Raw genomic sequence first — 19,487 nt, 5'->3', positions numbered from 1 at the left:
ATTTAAATTGACATTTCTGTTGGTTCTAGAAGTATTCTTCAGCTGATATGATTTTGGGGGGGATTTGCTAGAAATTAGAAAAATAGTGAGACCCCTCATTAATTCCTGGGTATGTTTGTTGATATCCTGCATGAAATGAATCTGATTGGTTGATATTTTGTTCTTATAAAACACAGAAGATCTAACTGACAACACAATATATGCTGATGTTATGATCAACACAAGAAGTAGAGACGTAAGTATGCATTGCCATTATTATGTATTTGAGTGTGTGAAGCTGTATGTACTGAATTGTAATGGGCTGTATTTTGATTTCAGACAAGATCAAACAGTCATGTGAACTCAATATCCATCTATGAAACTGTCAGGTATCTGGTTATCCCAAGATTGAACAAGGTAAGATATAAATGGTCATAATGGTAGAATGTATGTGATTGAATGGAAGACTATGCTGTCTACTTTGAGAATAGTCTATACCTTTCTTGATGCTGAAACAGTTTCTTCTTGACTGTCTGTCACATGTAGCCACAGACTCTGTATGACAAGATCGCATTTGGACGCCCAGAAGGCCCCCCAGTACCAGACCGTACTCTGAGCTGAACAGGATGTGGTCATAGGCTGGGCCTTGCATAGATATAGAACCCTCTGCATCCTCTGCATCTTACACGTGTACATTCTGTAGATAGGCCTAGATGTAACTGTTTAATTTCATCAGGATCTACACAAGTTGCTTACAATTTGATGGTTGTAAATCGTCTCCCTTTATTAGTTATCATATATATAGTGTATCATCAGGCCTTATGTCGTTCTTTGAGGGCCTAGTTACAATTAGGAGATTCTGAAATGTGTCATAGGCAGTTATAGGTGTTGGGATCAGACAAGCTCATATGTCAAATTTCTAGTTTCTAGATTGAAGAAAATAGTTGTAGATAATAGTATGACATTGATTAGTGAGGTTGATTTATGCCTGTGAATAGAAAGTGTACTCTTTTGCATTAGGATTATGTGCTGGCCAGGCATTGATGAGGATGTAATCAGAGAGTATATGATGGAGAGTCTTTGTTACATGTGGATTGTAGTACCTTGAGTGCCTTGCATTTAGAGTGAATTGTAATTTCCACTCACGACTGTATTTGTTAGCAACATGATTGTTGTATTGAATGGTTTTCAGTACTGTAGCCTTCACCTAGTGAATGTCTAAGTGGATATGTTACCTTTAAAATTAAACTCATTATGACAACACATTACATGTATCATAAAGCCCCTGAGAGCCTAGTTACACCCTAACACACTGGTCTAAAACTCCTGGTTTAGTCAAATTATGCCGGCTTGCAAAGGGATGTGTCTTTTCTATTGGAATCCAGCCAAAAATAGGATATCCAGCAATTGAAACTTTCAGTCACACGCAACCTGCATTCAGAATGACTGTTGGGGTAGAGAAGATTGATTATTGAGAATACCTAAATCATATAAACTGGAACAAACATATCAGTAATGTGTGAAATAAGTCCAACTACTAACAGATTGGATTCGTTTAGAAAAGTGTATGTTATCTATGTTTGTGTAGCATAAGATTATTCAACCAGTCATAGTACATGCAAATACACAGGTATTGAAACAAACCATTCTGAAAATCAACCTGTGAAGAGATCATGCTGGAATAATGATAATGATGATTGGTGTCTTTTTGAGTTGTTTTGAGCAAACATACATTTTGTATTTTACTCAACAAGCTTGTTCAAATTCAACTGACTTCAAGCAGAGATGGTGATTAAAGACTAACACTTTGGCTCAAATTCTTGTCATTTTTAAGTCCACTCAACTTGTATAATAACGCTAATCAAGCAATTGGTTAAGTTTGACTTTTTACAATGCACAGGGAATGAAATTCAAAGGCTGAGGAACTTCACATTAGGTCACTTGTTTGTCATAGTTGAGTGGTCATGGTTTGCTCTCTTCCTCTTTAGCAGTGTGGGTTTGTGAAGGAAGGCACTGTGTGAAGCTGCCGTTTCCCGCTGTGATCATAGAAAGACACATAGAGAATTGGTTGTAATCATATGCAAAAACCTGTGAAAACCTTGTTGCTGGGCTGATGAGTACACATGACAAGTTGTGCAGGGATGTATGTCCTTGTCAGAGAGAAGAATGACATTGTTCTTGCAGCATACATTTTCTGTAGTTCACTCATTAATTTCTCTTTTACATTCAATCTACCACTGTGATCAGTACTTTCCTGGGTTATTACTTTGAACAGTTGACAGACTGTAACTCAAGAACATCTACATGCAGTTGACCTCCAAATAGCTACAACATAAACCAAATGATAAACATGCCATGACGTCAAACCTTTGACACCTCTCCTAGTGACATTAAAGACTGTACTGAACATGTCAACATGACCAGGTATGATAAATATAATATTGACTTCACTTTTTGTACCACTATGTTTTATCCACTAAGTTTCTTCTCTGATATATACTATAGTTATCTCTTCCTCCCACAAAAAGACCACAGATCTGATGTGTCCATTTTTTACTTTTACAGTAAGAGGAAGTTGTGTAGAGATGAACATGACATCAGATGCCATTTTGTCTGTTTCTCTTTATGCATCTGTACCTTTCTAATTCTGTCAAAGCCCCATTCGTGTCACAGCCACAGGAACTGTAGGGGTCCAGAAGACTTGCCAGATGCTCAGAATGGAGTACACTTTATGTGCAACTCTGCGATGATGATGATTCATATATTTCTCTGGATTTTGAATATTGTTAGCTAACTATTTCCTTTATTGGACAAGAAAATGTTTTATACATAGAATATAAAGTATGTCATATAGGCACAATAAATGTGGCAACTGATGATGACGTTGTTTGGTTACCCTGTGTTTTCTGACTGCAGAGAAATGGAGTTGTTGGTCACTACAGGTTTTAATCAGGTTGTAGCATGAGCCTGAGAAACATATAATATTAACCAATATGATGAGATAGAGAGATGAAGGAATAAGGGGACAGACCCAGTAGACCGAGTGGTTATGTTGTTGCTATGTGACCAATCACATCTTAGTTTCTATATTGTGATCCACAAGAATGTGGAGTAGTTACAGGTCTGTCCTGAAGGGGGCGATAAGAAACCCCAGATGTTTACCTTGTTTCTTCACACAGTGTCTCAAACTCTACACACTACAAGATAAATACAACTAAGGTTAGTTGTCTAAACTTGCCACCTGACAACTTAGCAACGGTTTGAGTGGAGGCCTACACTATCTATCTATCCATCTTTTATTTATTGAGGTTAGAAGCCCAAAATAGCTGATATGAAAACCACACCACAATTATAAGTTAAAAAAAAACTTTGTTCAATCAGTTAAACAAAGCATATTAATTATAAGTGTAGATAATATATTCAGTAAAAAACAAACATATTTGATTATATGTGGGTACATGTGTTTGTGTGTGTGAGTGAGAGTTAGGCTACATGAAGGGGATTATTGGGTAGTTTGGTTCATCAGGCTGACCCCCTGTCACGGCCATCAAAAGGAGGAGACCAAAGCACAGCGTGGTGAGCTTACATATTCCTTTTGATTAGAAATGACGCCGACAAAAACAATATACATTACAAAACAACCGTGAAGCTTAAGGGCTATGTGCCACAAACAAAGTTAACTTCCCACAAAGACAGGTGGTGTCACGTTCCTGACCTGTTTTCTGTTAGTTTTGTATGTGTTAGTTGGTCAGGACGTGAGTTTGGGTGGGCAGTCTATGTTTTCTGTTTCTATGTTGGTTTAAAGGGTGACCTAATATGGCTCTCAATTAGAGGCAGGTGGTTTTCATTTCCTCTGATTGAGAGTCATATTAAGGTAGGTGTTTTCACACTGTTTGTTTATGGGTGGTTGTTTCCTGTGTCAGTGTTTGTTGCACCATACGGGACTGTTTCGTTCGTTCATCGTTTTATGTAGTCATTTTTCCTGTTGTGCGTTCATCGTGTTTTATGTAAGTTCGTATGTTCAGGTTTGTCTACATTCGTTTTGTTATTTTGTTTATTATCAAGTATAGTTCGTTTTTCGTCTTGTTTGAATAAATATCATGTCATTTCACAACGCTGCAGTATGGTTCAATCCCTGCTCCTCCTCTTCGGATGAAGAGGGAAAAAAGGCTACCTAAGTATGGTTCTGAATCAGAGACAACGATAGACAGCTGTCCCTGATTGAGAACCCTACCCGGCCAAAACATAGAAATACAAATAATAGAACATAGAATACCCACCCCTACTCACACCCTGACCAAACCAAAATAGAGACATAAAAAGAGATCTAAGGTCAGGGCGTGACAGTACCACCCCCCCCAATGGTGCGAACTCCGGCCGCAAAACCTAAACCTATCGGGGAGGGTCTGGGTGGATATCTATCTGCGGTGGCGGCTCAGGTGCGGGACGACGACCCCGCTCCACCACTGGCTCACCCCACTTTGGTGGCACCTCTGGTGCGGGGACCCTCGTTGCGGGCCCCGGACTGGGCACCCTCGTTGCGGGCCCCGGACTGGGCACCCTCGTTGCGGGCCCCGGACTGGGCACCCTCGTTGCGGGCCCCGGACTGGGCACCCTCGTTGCGGTCCCCGGACTGAGCACCCTCGTTGCGGTCCCCGCTCTGTGCACCCTCGTTGCGGGCCCCGGACGGGGCACCCACGTTGCGGGCCCCGGACTGGAGACCGTCGCTGGAGGCTCCGGACTGGAGACCGTCGCTGGAGGCTTAAAGGCTATGTGCCACAAACAAATTTAACATCCTACAAAGACAGGTGGTAAAAAGGGATACCTAAGTATGGTTCTCAATCAGAGACAACGATAGACAGCTGTCCCTAATTGAGATCCCTACCCGGCCAAAACATAGAAATACAAATAATAGAACATAGAATACCCACCCCAACTCACACCCTGACCAAACCCAAATAGAGACATAAAAAGGGTCTCTAAGGTCAGGGCGTGACACCGCTAGTCTTCGCTTGAAGTTATTGAGGGATGATGAGGTTTTGACAATGTGAAGATAAGAATTCCAGAATTTGGTACCTCTGTATCTGATAGAAGCTGCATTGTGACATATCAGACTTCACAGGCTTTACTTACCACTGGTTAATAAATAATGAACAGATTTTAGGTCAGACCAGTAATACCACCATCATCTCTCTCTCTGACCAGGCTGGTCAGAACCAGTGCGAGGGGGCAAGGACAAGACCGCCCCAAAACTCATAGCTCATTTTATCTCTCCACATCAACATCACTGGTGAGTTCATTATTTATCTTCAATCACTATCTGGACTTTCTGAATTCTGAGCCAAGGAGGGTTAATGTAAATACCGTACTGTAAACACTTAATTCTAACTGAATGGAGTCAACATACCCCTATTAAAATAAACTTTAATAAAAACTTAACTTCAACAGATAAATAATTTTAAATTAACCAAGCATGTATCCAGATTTTACATTCTAGTCTGTGTTTCCTTAGCTCTGCCTAAAACTACGCTGACCGTGAATCCAAACACTGCAGACACTGGAGAGACAGTAACTCTGACATGTTCAGTGGGGTCTGACAGTGGCTGGAGGTATAATTGGTACAAAGACAACACTAAGAAAGTAGTGATCTTGTCTGGCAGACACACTACAACAGGAGCCACCTTCACCATCAATAGAGCTGCTGAGTCGGACCAGGGTCTCTACTGGTATCAGGGAGAGATCCAGTCCAGACCCACATAATCAATTATCAGTGATCTTGTCACTATCACTGTGAATGATGTTGTGTGTGTGTGTACGTGTCTGTGTAGAAATGTGTAGTAATGTTTGCATTGTCCACTACTTTATTTATTTTCTACAACTACCTCAGAACCTGATAGTGATTTGCTGTTCTCTGTCCAGGTGTAACTCCTGGACCCTCTACATCAGTCCTAGTAGGAGTGGTTGTGGGCCTGGTTGTTGCTGGTGTTCTACTGGCCATTCTCCTTGTACTGCTGTGTCGATATAAAAACGCCATAGGTGAGACTTTTATAATTTCTCATTTAACTTTTTGGTTCATGTTTAGGAGAAAAATGTCTAATTACAAAAGTTTAAAACAGTATTATAATATGCATTTCTCATTACAGGTTAATGTTGAAACAGAATAATATCACGAGTACACATGTCTTTCAACTACGTTCCTTTTCACACAGTAAAATCTCATCTGTGTGTTTCATGACTATCTCTCTCCCTGTAGGCCCCCCCAGCCCCTGGGGACCAACCTGGTCCCCCAACAGGACCAAGGATCTACCCAGGGCCAGGCTCCTGATGCTGTGTATACACGTCGGCAGCAGGGTCAGTCTCTTAGTCCAGACCACTCTATCCTCTCTGTAACCTCACACACTGACTTTTCACCATCCACTTTGTATACAACATGTTACCGTACTCTATGTCCCTAGGCAAGCTGAGGGAAAACAATCCAATTAATCTATCTCTCTTTTTTGACCAACAGGTGGCGCTAACATCTATGATACAATCACTCCCTCAGACAGTAATGACAGTGGTACTGTACACTATGTTAAGTTAAGCATGAATAGAGTATTGAGTTGTTGTTGCAGGTGTTCTTCACATGTTTAATATTACTAACATACTAACACTAAGTAGAGATATTAGTGTATTACCTGTATATTTCAGATGCTGGTGCTGCTACTGCTGGATTAAGTGATGTGATTTACACACAGATTCAACTCAAAAGGTTGGACAAGAAAAAGAAAATAAATACTCAACTGTCATATAAATTAATATAAAATGTAGCAGTGTTTTTTACTCAAATTTGATAGAAGCGTACAAATTCTCTCCACATCCTCAGAAATGACAGCTGATCTGTAACGGCGTTCCTCCTCCTCTTCATCCGAAAAGGAGGAGTAGTGATTCGACCAAAATGCAGCGTTGTAGTTCGACATATTATTTATTAAACAAAACAGAAAACACGACGAACACTTGAATAATTACAAAACAAATAAACGACGTAGACAGACCTGGACGACGAACTTACATAAAACACGAAGAATGCAATAACAGGAAAACTGACTACATAAAACGAACGAACAAACAAAACCGAAAACAGTCCCGTGTGGCGTAACATACACAGACACAGGAGACAACCACCCACAACAAACAATGTGAAAACACCTACCTTAATATGGCTCTCAATCAGAGGAAATGAAAACCACCTGCCTCTAATTGAGAGCCATATCAGGTCACCCTTAAACAAACATAGAAACACAGAACATAGACTACCCACCCAAACTCACGCCCTGACCGTCAAACACATACAAAATAACAGAAAACCGGTCAGGAACGTGACATGATCCAACAGAAAATCCAGTCTATTCTGAGGTCAAGACAGGGAAGACCACAGGTGAGACTCATTCTACAGGTTGGCAGTCAGTGAAATCTAAATGTGTGATTTTGGAGTTTCAAAAAAGATGCAGAATATTCAATAAGCTACTTCCTTCATTTGTTGACTGGAAATATCAATTTTCAGCAGCAACTGGACCTGTTGATGTGACCTATGCTGAGGTTGACCTTAAACAGAAGGCCAAAGCCAAGAAGAAGAAAGGTAAGACAGGATATCCCTCCTTCCATATTCCCCCTATCATAACCTCACACTTCTTTGACCCCATATTGACTAGCTGTATAATATTCTGTATATAACTGTTATATTATTCTGGTGTTTTATCCTCACCCCTTACAGAAACATCAACTCCACCTGAGGCAGATTCAGTCTATTCTCAAGTGAAGCCAGGTACAGCCCCAGGTAAGACTAATAGCCATATAATATTGATACTTAATATGATACTAATATGGAACTAATGCTGTGATATCAAAGTATACTGTATCTATTTAAAGTATGTCTCTTTGTTTGATTCTTAAGAGTTTATTTCACTGCATGTCCTGAACAACTTTGTGTGGTGACATGTTGCAGGTACCTGAGGGGGAAGGGATGGAGGGATAGAAGGATGGAACAATGTGGAGAAGGAGGGATGGAGGGATGGAGGTATGGAAGGATGGAATGATGGAAGTATGGAGGGATGGAGGGATGGAGGGATGGAAGGATGGAGGTAATGGTGTGATGGACGGATGGAACAATGTGGAGAAGGAGGGATGGAGGGTCACACCATCAGAGGAGGGAGCAGAAGGAACTCAGCAACATGGATTATAGAAGGTCAACGTACACAAGCAAACACACACACACACACACACACACACACACACACACACACACACACACACACACACACACACACACACACACACACACACACACACACACACACACACAATAACATGTTGTATATTAAGCATTTTTTTCTTATTTTATTTACCAACAGAGATATTGTATTTAAGCATGGTTTAATTGTGTTTCATTGTAACAGATTTTTTATTATAAGGGTAATGATGATGGATCTTATCTGCAGCTACAATAATTGATTCTGCTTTGTTTTGTGTATTGAATTGTGATGTTGATTTATATCTATCCTTCAGATGATAGAATAACATATTATTCACGTATTCTTGTGAATGGTCTGTAGTTTTACAATATGTTTGCATTGTGCTTTTTTAATAAACCATTTTTTTCTTATCCACCAGATGGCATGAGTGCTTTCTTACAGTAAATGGATATTGTCATTATCATCAACTTTCCATAAAACCTCCTTTCAGCCTAGTATAGATCTCAGGCTCCACAATCTGTGAGTTAAAGGGGCAATCTGCTATTTCTACATACATTTTTGGACTTTATCTACTATATCTACCCATTGAATACTGAGAAATATAACATAAAAGCAAAGTTCAAAAGCCGTACCCCATCAGCTGAAGACCCGTTGAGATTTTCAGAATGACTTTTTGGGAAAGATTGTGCCTGAATAGAACAGTTCTGCTCAGTTTTATGATGTCATATACTCTGCTGGAGTTCTGAGGAGCTGGTTTGTTCTGGTACTGTGTATCACTTCCTTTTTAATATTGAATTGTGGACATGCACATCTATGATGGCAAAGGGATCTTTCAAGTAAGCAAAGGTAAGACTCATTAGCCAGGGTGTGGTATCTAAAGGGAAACAATATTAAATATGTTCATTTCTGTGTTGAATTCCAACTAGTAAACTACGTATGCATGACTACCAGTTCTCCCATATTGCCTCCTCATCCTACAGACAGGTCATAACGATTAATGACATCAGTGGTGTATTACTCTGACTGATATTTTCAGTGTCCCTGCATGGTCTGGAAGATCACTGTTCCAGTTAGGGTGTTTCCATGTCTATGTGTTCATGTCTATGTTGTCAGACAGACACCCAGCAGCCCGGTCATTGTCACTGCTCCTGAGAAACAGAAACAGGTTGCCACGGAGACCACAAATCACAGGAAGTGACATTACCACAAGATGTTACCTGAAACGTAGAAGAGGGGCCTTTGTCAGTAACCTGGGACTCACTACCTCATGAGAAAGTTGGCAGGTGTTTTATGTCCCTCAGTCACACTGACCTATGAGCATGCAGAAGAAGTCATGCAAACACTTCTGCAGGTATATGAAGCCAAGATGAAAATGAACACACTGCCCAAAATAAACTGCCTGTTACTCAGGCCCAGCCAGGATATGCATATAATTGGTTGCATTGGATAGAAAACACTCTGAAGTTTCTAAAACTGTTAAAATAATGTCTGAGACTATAACAGAATTGATATGGCAGGCAAAAATCCGAAGAAAATCCGGCCATAATTTTTTAAATTTCACCTGCCAGGCTCTTATTATGGAAATCTATTGTTTCTATATATCTCCGTCACCCAAATTGCAATTCCTATGGCTTCCACTAGATGTCAACAGTCTTTATTCAAGGTTTCAGGCTTATTCTTTGAAAAACGAACAAGTATTTGGAGTTTTTGTAATGGGACCATATTATTTTTGCCATCATTGTTAGCTTGCCACACACACACAAAACAATACATTTATTAAACCTAAGAATGAGTGAGTTTTTGTCACAACCTGGCTCATGGGAAGTGACATAGAGCTCTTATAGGATAATGGCACAAATTATAATAATAATCAATCATTTTGCTCTTTATTTAACCATCTTACATATAAAACCTTATTTGTTCATTGAAAATTGTGAATAACTCACCACAGGTTAATGAAAAGTGTACGCTTGGAAGGATGTAAATAATCCTATATTTAGTTTTCATGCTAGTAAGGGTCGAGAATCCACTCTCACATAGGTATGTGGTTGCAAAGGGCATCAGTGTCTTAACAGCGTGATTTACCAAGGCAGGATACTCTGAGTGCAGCCCAATCCAGAAATCTGGCAATGGCTTCTGATTAAATTCAATTTTCACTGAACTGTTTGTTGCAATTTTGACGAGGCTCTCTTTTTTAGATATCGGTAAGTGGATTGGAGACAGGGCATGAAAGTGATAACGAATCCAGTTGTTTGTGTCATCCGTTTCGGGAAAGTACCTGCGTAATTGCGCACCCAACTCACTCAGGTGCTTTGCTATATCAGATTTGACAATGTCCGTAAGCTTGAGTTTATTTGCACACAATATAATCATACAATAATTGGAAAGACATGTGTGTTGTCCTTGTTAAAACTTCTTATGTGAACATCCGGTGAAATTGCAGAGCGCGAATTTCAAATTTCAGAAATATAAATATTTAGCATTCAGGAAAATACAAGTATTGTACATATAAAAAGCTTAACTTCTTGTTAATCCAGACGCTGTGTCAGATTTCAAAAAGGCTTTAACTTCTTGCGACTATAGGGGGTGCTGTTTTCTCATTAGCATAATTTGCATTACAGATGAAACGGCTTCCTACTCAATTCTTGATCGTACAATATGCATATTATTATTATTATTGGATAGAAAACACTCTCTAGTTTCTATAGCCGTTGGAATTTTGTCTCTGAGTGGAACAGAACTCATTCTACAGCAATTTCCCTGACATGGAGTCAGATTTCACACATTTTGGCCCCTGATCTGGAGTCAATTTAAAGGCCACTGTGAACGCTATGAGGATACGGACACTGCTTACGTCTTCCCCTGGATGCCTTTACGTGATGACGCTTTGAATGGTATCGATTGCGCAATCACAGCCACTATAAAACAAAAAAACGTGTAGGTAGGAACTCTTTTCCAGCTGCGCCGGACGCGCGGTGGACACCGCCCTGCTCTTTTTCCAAGCATTAGTGTAGCCAGTAATATTTCTCCGGTCATGTTTTTACCCGTTATAGGTGTTAACAGCATCATAAGGTAGTTAATTTGAACCGTTGTATAGCAATTTATATCCTTTTTGTGCGATTTTGAGGCATTGCTTTGTTGTGCACTTTGACGCGCTGGGCACATTTCGGGGTCCCGGTCGTACGTTAGTGGGCATTTCAACGGACAAGTGGACATCTTTCGACCAAAAGAAGATTAGACCCAAGAAAGGATTCTTTGCCCAAGATTCTGATGGAAGAACAGTTCACAGTAAGAACAATTTATGATGATACAGTGGCAGAATGAATTTGATAATTTATTTATATATTAGTGTAACTGAGGTTTGATTATAAACATTGTTTCACTTGTTTGGATAAGTTTATTTGTAACGTATGGGATTCATTTTGTATGCATTTTGAAGGAGGGAAACCGGTCGATTATTGAATGAAGCGCGCCAGCTAAACTGAGTTTTTATGGATATAAAAAAGGACTTTATTGAACAAAAGGACAATTTGTGATGTAACTGGGACCTTTTCGAGTGCCAACAGAAGAAGATCTTCAAAGATAAGGCATTTATTATATCGCTATTTCTGACTTTCGTGTCGCACCTGCCTGGTTGAAAAATGTTTTCCATGTTTTTGTATGCGCGGCGCCGTTCTCAGATAATCGCATGGTGTGCTTAATGCAGACAGAGAAGAGCTACAATTTCTTAATCATTGCCTCAATTTTGTCCAGCACATTGAATATAGTTGCGGAGAGTCCCTGTAATCCTAGATTCAGATCTTTCAGGTGAGAAAAAACATCACCCAGATAGGCCAGTCGTGTGAGAAACTCGTCATCATGCAAGCTGTCAGACAAGTGGAAAGTATGGTCAGTTAAGAAAACTGAAGTCTTTCAATTAAAAATAACGTGTCAATACTTTGCAACTTGATAACCGGTGCACTTCTGTATGTTGTGAGAGCTTTACATGGTCGCTGCCCATATCATTGCATAGTGCAGAAATACACGACAGTTCAGGTGCCTTGCTTTAACAAAGTTATCAATTTTCATTGTAGTCTCCAAAACTTCTTTCAAGCTGTCAGGCATTCCCTTTGTAGCAAGAGCCTCTCGGTGGATGCTGCAGTGTACCCAGGTGACATCGGGGACAACTGCTTGCACGCGCATTACCACTCCCCTATGTCTTCCTGTCATGGCTTTTGCGCCATCAGCACTGATACCAACACATTTTGACCACCAACGTCCATTTGATGTCACAAAGCTGTCCAGTACTTTAAAAATATCCCCTCCTGTTGTCCTGGTTCCCAGTGTTTTGCAGAAGAGGATGTCTTCCTTAATTGACACCCCATAAACGTAAAATACATATGCCAGGAGCTGTGCCAGACCCACCATATCTGACTCATCCAGTTGTAACGCATAGATTTCGCTGGCTTATATTCTCGAAGCAGTAATTGTTTCAAAACATCTCTTGTCATTTCACTGATGCATTGTGAAACAGTGTTGGTTGTTGAAGGCACTGTCTGTATAGTTTTTGGGGCCTTTTCCCCCAGCATTATCCCAGCCATATCCTGGCAGGAAGAGTTAAGTCCTCCACAATAGTATGGGGCTTGTCTGTCCTCGCCACTCGGTAGCTCAACATATAAGACGCTTCTAGCCCCTTCTTATTAACGTTATCTGTTGCTTTTATACATGTCTTATTACTCGAAAGTCGTCTTAATTCTCGCTCAAAACACTCCTGTGGCTTATTATTCAAATTGGCATGTTTTGTTTCTAAATGTCTGCGCAAGAGTGAAGGTTTCATCGAGTTGTGAGATAGTACTTTTGAACATATAACACACTCTGACTGAGGAAAGGCACTACTCCCAATATAAGTGAACCCCAAATCAATGTAATTCTCATCATATTTGCGCCTCTTTGATGGTCCAACGTCCCTATCTGTTGTTCGGTGCCTTCCCGGGTAAGGGGGCAGTAGCTCATCGGCTGCATCAGATTCACAACTGTCAGTGTCCATGCTAGCTGGTCTATCAACAAATGTAGAATTACTGATGCTAGCATTGGATGTGCTCGTGGAAGCAGAACAACTTGTGTCATTGACAGGTGCCGGTTTAGTACTGCTGGTAGTATTAGTAAAAAAGGCTTTATAAATGCATTTGATAGATTGATTCGTTTCGATATTGTGATCCACAAGAATGTGGAGTAGTTACATGCCTGTCCCTGAAGGGGGCGATAAGAAACCCCAGACGTTTACTATAATATACAAACTAAAGGTGAAGTCTTTAACTGCTTTCCCCTGTAACCATCCTCCTGGTTTCTTCACAAATGTTGTACATGTGTCCCACACTCTACACTCTACAACATACCACTTAGATATTTTTAGAGGTAAATAGTTAACGAAAATAGATTCATGTATTCAACATGTAATGATGTGAAGCTAATTTAAACTCTAGACTTTAACCTGGAAACCCAGTTCCCCAGTTACAGCTTTGAAACTCCTCCCATCTCTGGTCAGTGGTAATAAATAACGCACAAATCAAATCAAATGTTATTTGTCACATCCGCCAAATACAAAAGTGAAATGCTTACTTACAAGCCCTTAACCAACAATGCGGTTTTAAGAAAATACAAAAAAGATAAATATATATATAATGTATATAAAAATAAATGAATAAATAACTTTAAAAAAATAATTTACAAAAATATTCTTTAAGCTGGGGTTTGTTATCGGTCTCTTCAGGACAGGCATGTAACTGCTCCACATTCTTGTGGATCACAATATAGAAACAAATACGGTGATTGGTCCATAGCAACAACATAACCCCTCAGTCTACTGCGTCTGCCCTCTTATTCCTTCCTCTCTCTATGTCATCATATTAGTACAGACTTGGACCACTTCTGTATGGGTTCATATCAGTAGAAGTCAAGTCTGGATGTGGTTTACAGAAGACTGACAGCAATATTATCAAAGCAATACAAAGATGTAGGGAATCATGACTTTTTGTTTGACATATGAGATTTAATACAACATTTAAAATCTAAAATACAACACACTCTCCATTGTCTTACGTTGGTAGGCGTCACTGCTATTCAATCATCGTCGTGCGGAATCATTGCGCTATCTGACGTAAGACAATAAACACCCTCTGCATTCAAGTTCCATAGTGGAATATTAATCTGGCTCCTATAACTACTGTCAAAAAATGTCAAAAACATAGAGACATAGAAGTGAATATTATGTAAAATATATATAAAAAAACGCCTTAATTGAATTAAAAACAAACATACATGTGCCAACTTAACTGTTAAAGTATAAACCCACCTTTCGTCTATTTTTCTTTTAATGTATATAAAAAGCTTGACATTGTGCAAAATACAAAATATAAAAAAATACAAATGCAACTTTTAAACAAAACAGACACTACACTATTGTTTAATCAACAAACAGTAGTCAAATAGGGGTAAGTATAATATTTAAAGAAAATTAACCTCTTTCAGCTAGGGGGCACTATTTTTATGTTTGGAAAAATAACATTCCCAAGGAAAACAGACCCAGGCCCAGATGCTAGAATATGCATATAATTGACGGATTGGGATAGAAAACATTCTAAAATTTCCAAAACTGTCAAAATCTTGTCTGTGAGTATAACAGAACTGATTTTGCAGGCAAAAACCTGAGGAAATCCAACCCAGTAGTGCCTTTTATTTGGAAAAATCCATGTTCCATTGCCTGCCCATCCTCCATTTAAAGGGGTATCAACCAGATTCATTTTCCAATGTCTTCCTCAGGCTGTGACCAGGCTTTAGACATAGTTTCAAGCTTTTATTTGGAAAAATCAGCGAGATTTATCAAAACGCGCCAGGTGTCCTTTGATGAGTTCATGCGCGGGAGAGTTGTAGCTCGACATTTTCTTTCTCTGTAGTATTGAATAGTTTACCGTCCGGTTGAAATATTATCGGTTATGTATGTTAAAAACAACCCGAGGTTGATTATAAAAAACGTTTGACATGTTTCTACGAACATCACGGATACTTCTTGCCCTTCAGGACCGGCACGAGCCTGTGGTTTTCTGAACATAACCTGAGGCTTGATTATAAAAAACGTTTGACATGTTTCTACGAACATTACGGATACTTCTTGCCCTTCAGCACCGGCACGAGCCTGTGGTTTTCTGAACATATCACCCAGAACAAACCAAATGGAGATTTTCTGGTTATAAAAATAATCTTTATCGAACAAAAAAAATATTTATTGTGTAACTGGGAGTCTCGTGAGTGCAAACATCTGAAGAACTTCAAAGGTAAGCGATTCATTTTATTGCTTTTCTGACTTTCGTGACCATGCTAATTTGCGGCTAGCTGTTCTTACTGTTTTGTCTAGTGATTGATAAACTCACAAACGCTTGGGTTGCTTTCGCTGTAAGGCATATTTTCAAAATCGGACACGATAGGTGGATTAACAAAAAGCTAAGCTGTGTTTTGGTATATTTCACTTGTTATTTCATGATTATAAATATTTATTTTTTTATTTTTTATTTGGCGCTCGGCAATTCAGAGGTTGTTTACGAAAAGGCTCCCCCTAAAGGGATCCGTACGTCAAGAAGTTAAACAGCTACAAAGAATTCAGATAATAACTCTCTCGGTAGGTAGTGTGGTCTACAGCTATCATGATATACTCAACCTCAGGCGAGCAATAGCTAAAAACTTCCATAGTCCGCCGCCCCTTGTCTTACCAGACGCCGCTGTTCTATCCTGCCGGTACATCGTTTAACCTGTCTAGGATCAGCGTGGCGCTAGCGGCACACCCCCCCCCCCCCCACTGAAAAACCAGTGCCGCGAAATTCAAAAAAAATATTTTTTTAAAATATTTAACTTTCACACATTAAAGTCCAATACAGCTAATGAAAGACACAGATCTTGTGAATCCAGTCAACATTTCCGATTTTTAAAATGTTTTACAGGGAAGACACAATATGTAAAGATGTACATCTATTACCTAAAAACACATTAGCATAATCCACCATCTTTTATTTGTCCACCAACACCAGTAGCCATCACCAATTCGGCTAAACTAAGATATTTATAGCCCCTAACCAACAAAAAAACTCATTAGATGACAGTCTGATAACATATTTATGGTATGGGATAGGTTTTGTTAGAAAAAAGTGCATATTTCAGGTAGATGGCATAGGTTACAATTGCACCCACCGTCACAAATGGAATAGAAAAACTACTTAGAGCAACGTGTTTACCTACTTACTAATCATCAAACATTTCGTAAAAATACACAGCATACACGAATCGAAAGACACAGATCCTGTGAATACAGACAATATTTCAGATTTTCTAAGTGTCTTACAGCGAAAACACAATAAATCGTTATATTAGCTTAGCACATAGCAATTAGCAGCCCAGCATTGATTCTAGCCAAAGTGAGCGATAAAAGTCAACATCGCCAAAAGATATTAATTTTTTCACTAACCTTCTCAGAATTCTTCCGATGACACTCCTGTAACATCACATTACAACATGCATATACAGTTTGATCGAAAATGTTTATATTTAGCCACCAAAATCATGGTTAGACAATGTGAAATGTAGACAAGCTGGTAAAGAAAAAGTCCTTGCGCCACTTAGCCTCTACAGAGTACCTAACCCGGATCCGGGAGCACCCCCCACACCCCCCACACTGATTAGCATCGCTAGCATAGCGTCACAATTAAATAGTAGCATCTAAATATCATTAAATCACAAGTCCAAGACACCCAATGAAAGACACAGATCTTGTGAATAAAACCACCATTTCAGATTTTTTAAATGTTTTACAGGGAAGACACAATATGTAAATCTATTAGCTAAACACGTTAGCAAAATGACACCATTTTCTTACTCCAACAGTTTCTTACTCCATCAGGTGCTATCACCAATTCGGCTAAACTAAGATATTGATAGCCACTAACCAACAAAAAAATTCTTAAGATGACAGTCTGACAACATATTTATGGTATAGCATAGTTATTTTTTTTTAAATGTGCATTTTTCAGGTATAAATCACAGTTCTACATTGCAGCTGCAATCTGATATAGTGCTGATGCAGCTAGAACAATTACAGAGACCAACGTTATATAACTAATTACTTGTCTTAAAACATTTCAGAAAAAATACACAGCGTACAGACATTGAAAGCCCAACATCTGGTGAATCCAAACAATATTTCAGATTTTTTAAATGTTTTATAGCGAAATTAGCATAACTAGCTAATTAGCATAACCAGGCCAGCCAAAACCAGCTGGACGCGCGCGACCAGTTCACATGCACGACAGATATATGAAATAACATCGTAAATTGGGTCTTACTATTGCTGGTCTTTCATCAGAATGTTGATCAAGGTGTCCTTAGTCCTGATGAGTCGTTCAATCCATTCACAATGGCAACTTCCCCTCTTCATTTAGCCTGGGTACTGGTCGACTGGCACGGTCCATGTCCAAAGTTAAAAAACTCAAAGAACGGAACACGACAAAACTCCCGAAAAAATTCTAATAATCTGATTAAACTATATTGAAAAAACATACATTACGGTGATATGGTCACATGTATCAAACAAACTTCGACACGGAGATAGTTTTCATCCGTAACGTCAGCATAACAAAAGACAATGCCACCTCTGAAAACGCGCATCTCAGAAACCGGAAGTTGTCGGTCACGCTAAAGAAATAGATCTTATTTCACGTCAGTACAAGATAAACAAAAAATTTCTCCTCTGACGTCTTCCAGACACCCAGAGGAAGAAGAAGGAAGTGTCATTCGGGTCATAGGTCGCGTGACCATATATAGGCAGAGCTTTGAAGCGAGCATACACATCTTGCAATCTTTTTCTGGCTCAGGGAAAGTGCTGTGAAATGACCTGTGTTTGACTCAGAGACTCAATTGGAACGGTTTTAGAAACCATAGCTTGTTTTCTATCCAATGCTATATGGTTATATGCATATAGTAACAGCAATAATTGAATAAGAGGCAGTTTAGTCTGTAGAGGCAATTATGCTAATGCGAAACAGCACCCCCTGTATTCTCAAGAAGTTAAACAGTGATCTACTCTTATACATAAATACTCATAAACGTGACTAAAAAATATAGGGTGGACAGGGATTGATAGACAATTTAATTCTTAATACAATTGCGTTATTACATTTTTTAATTTATCCTTACTTTTCAATACAGTTTGCGCCAAGCGAAGCTACGTCAAAAAACATGGCGTCCTAAGCCACTAAAATGTTTCGACAGAAACACGATTTATCATAATAAAAATGTCCTACCTTGAGCTGTTCTTCCATCAGTATCTTGGGCAAAGGATCCTTTCTTGGGAGGAATCGTCTTTTGGTGGAAAGCTGTCCTCTTGCCATGTGAAAATGCCAACTGCGTTCGGGATGAACTGAAAGCGTGCCCACCTATTCACAGCGTTAAAGAAATAAATGTCCCAAAATCGCACTAAACGGATATAAATTGCTATAAAACGCTTTAAATTAACTACCTTATGATGTTTTTAACTCCTATAACGAGTGAAAAGATGACCGGAGAAATATAACAGGCTAAACTAACGCTTGGAACAGGAGAGGGTCGGTGTCCTCCACGCGCGTTACGCAGCAAGAAAAGACTTGCTAGCTACAGGGTTTTTTCATTTGTAGTGCCTGTGAACGCGCAATCGACCCCATTGGAATCGTCATCACGTAAAGGCATCCAGGGGAAGACGTAAGAAGTGTCCGTATAGTCATAGCAAAATCAGTGCCCTTTTAACTGACTCCAGATCAGGGGCCAAAATTTCTGAAATCTGACTCCATGTCAGGGAAATTGCTGTAGAATGGGCTCTGTTCCACTTAGAGACAAAATTTCAACTCCTATAGAAACTATAGACTGTTTTCTATCCAATAATAATAATAATATGCATATTGTACGATCAAGGATTTTGTGGGAAGCCGTTTCAAAAATTAGCCAAATTAGCATAAATAGTCTAAACAGCGCCCCCATCCCCAACAGGTTAACCTGTTTGGGCTGCAGGGGCAGTATTGAGTAGCCGGAGTGCCCATTTCAAACGGCCTCGTACTCAATTCTTGCTCGTACAATATGCATATTATTATTACTATTGGATAGAAAACACTCTCTAGTTACTAAAACCGTTTGAATTATATTTGTGAGTAAAACAGAACTCCTTTTGCAGCAAACTTCCTGACAGGAAGTGGAAAATATGAAATCGATGCTCTCTTCTAGGGCTGC

At 39.4% G+C, this 19,487-nt stretch overlaps 1 protein-coding gene across 5 annotated transcripts in view; it reads left to right on the top strand.

Annotated features, from left to right (window-relative positions):
• The window catches only part of LOC129865506 (natural killer cell receptor 2B4-like), a 54,188-nt gene extending 52,399 nt beyond the window's left edge, over window positions 1–1,789 (top strand). For 4 of the 5 annotated variants that reach the window (XM_055938356.1, XM_055938353.1, XM_055938352.1 and 1 more), the window contains exons 5-7: window positions 177–235; window positions 319–396; window positions 526–1,789. In XM_055938356.1, the coding sequence (XP_055794331.1) occupies window positions 177–235; window positions 319–396; window positions 526–600 (212 nt within the window). In that variant the 3' untranslated portion in view covers window positions 601–1,789. The remainder of the gene's footprint in view (window positions 1–176; window positions 236–318; window positions 397–525) is intronic. The other variant, XM_055938354.1, reaches the window with a different exon arrangement.
• The last annotated feature ends 17,698 nt before the right edge of the window (window positions 1,790–19,487 follow it).

The sequence above is a fragment of the Salvelinus fontinalis genome, chromosome 11, assembly GCF_029448725.1.
Source record: "Salvelinus fontinalis isolate EN_2023a chromosome 11, ASM2944872v1, whole genome shotgun sequence".
Lineage (NCBI taxonomy): Eukaryota > Metazoa > Chordata > Actinopteri > Salmoniformes > Salmonidae > Salvelinus > Salvelinus fontinalis.
Note: the sequence above shows the minus strand (reverse complement) of the source record. Positions and strands in the feature narration are given on the sequence as shown.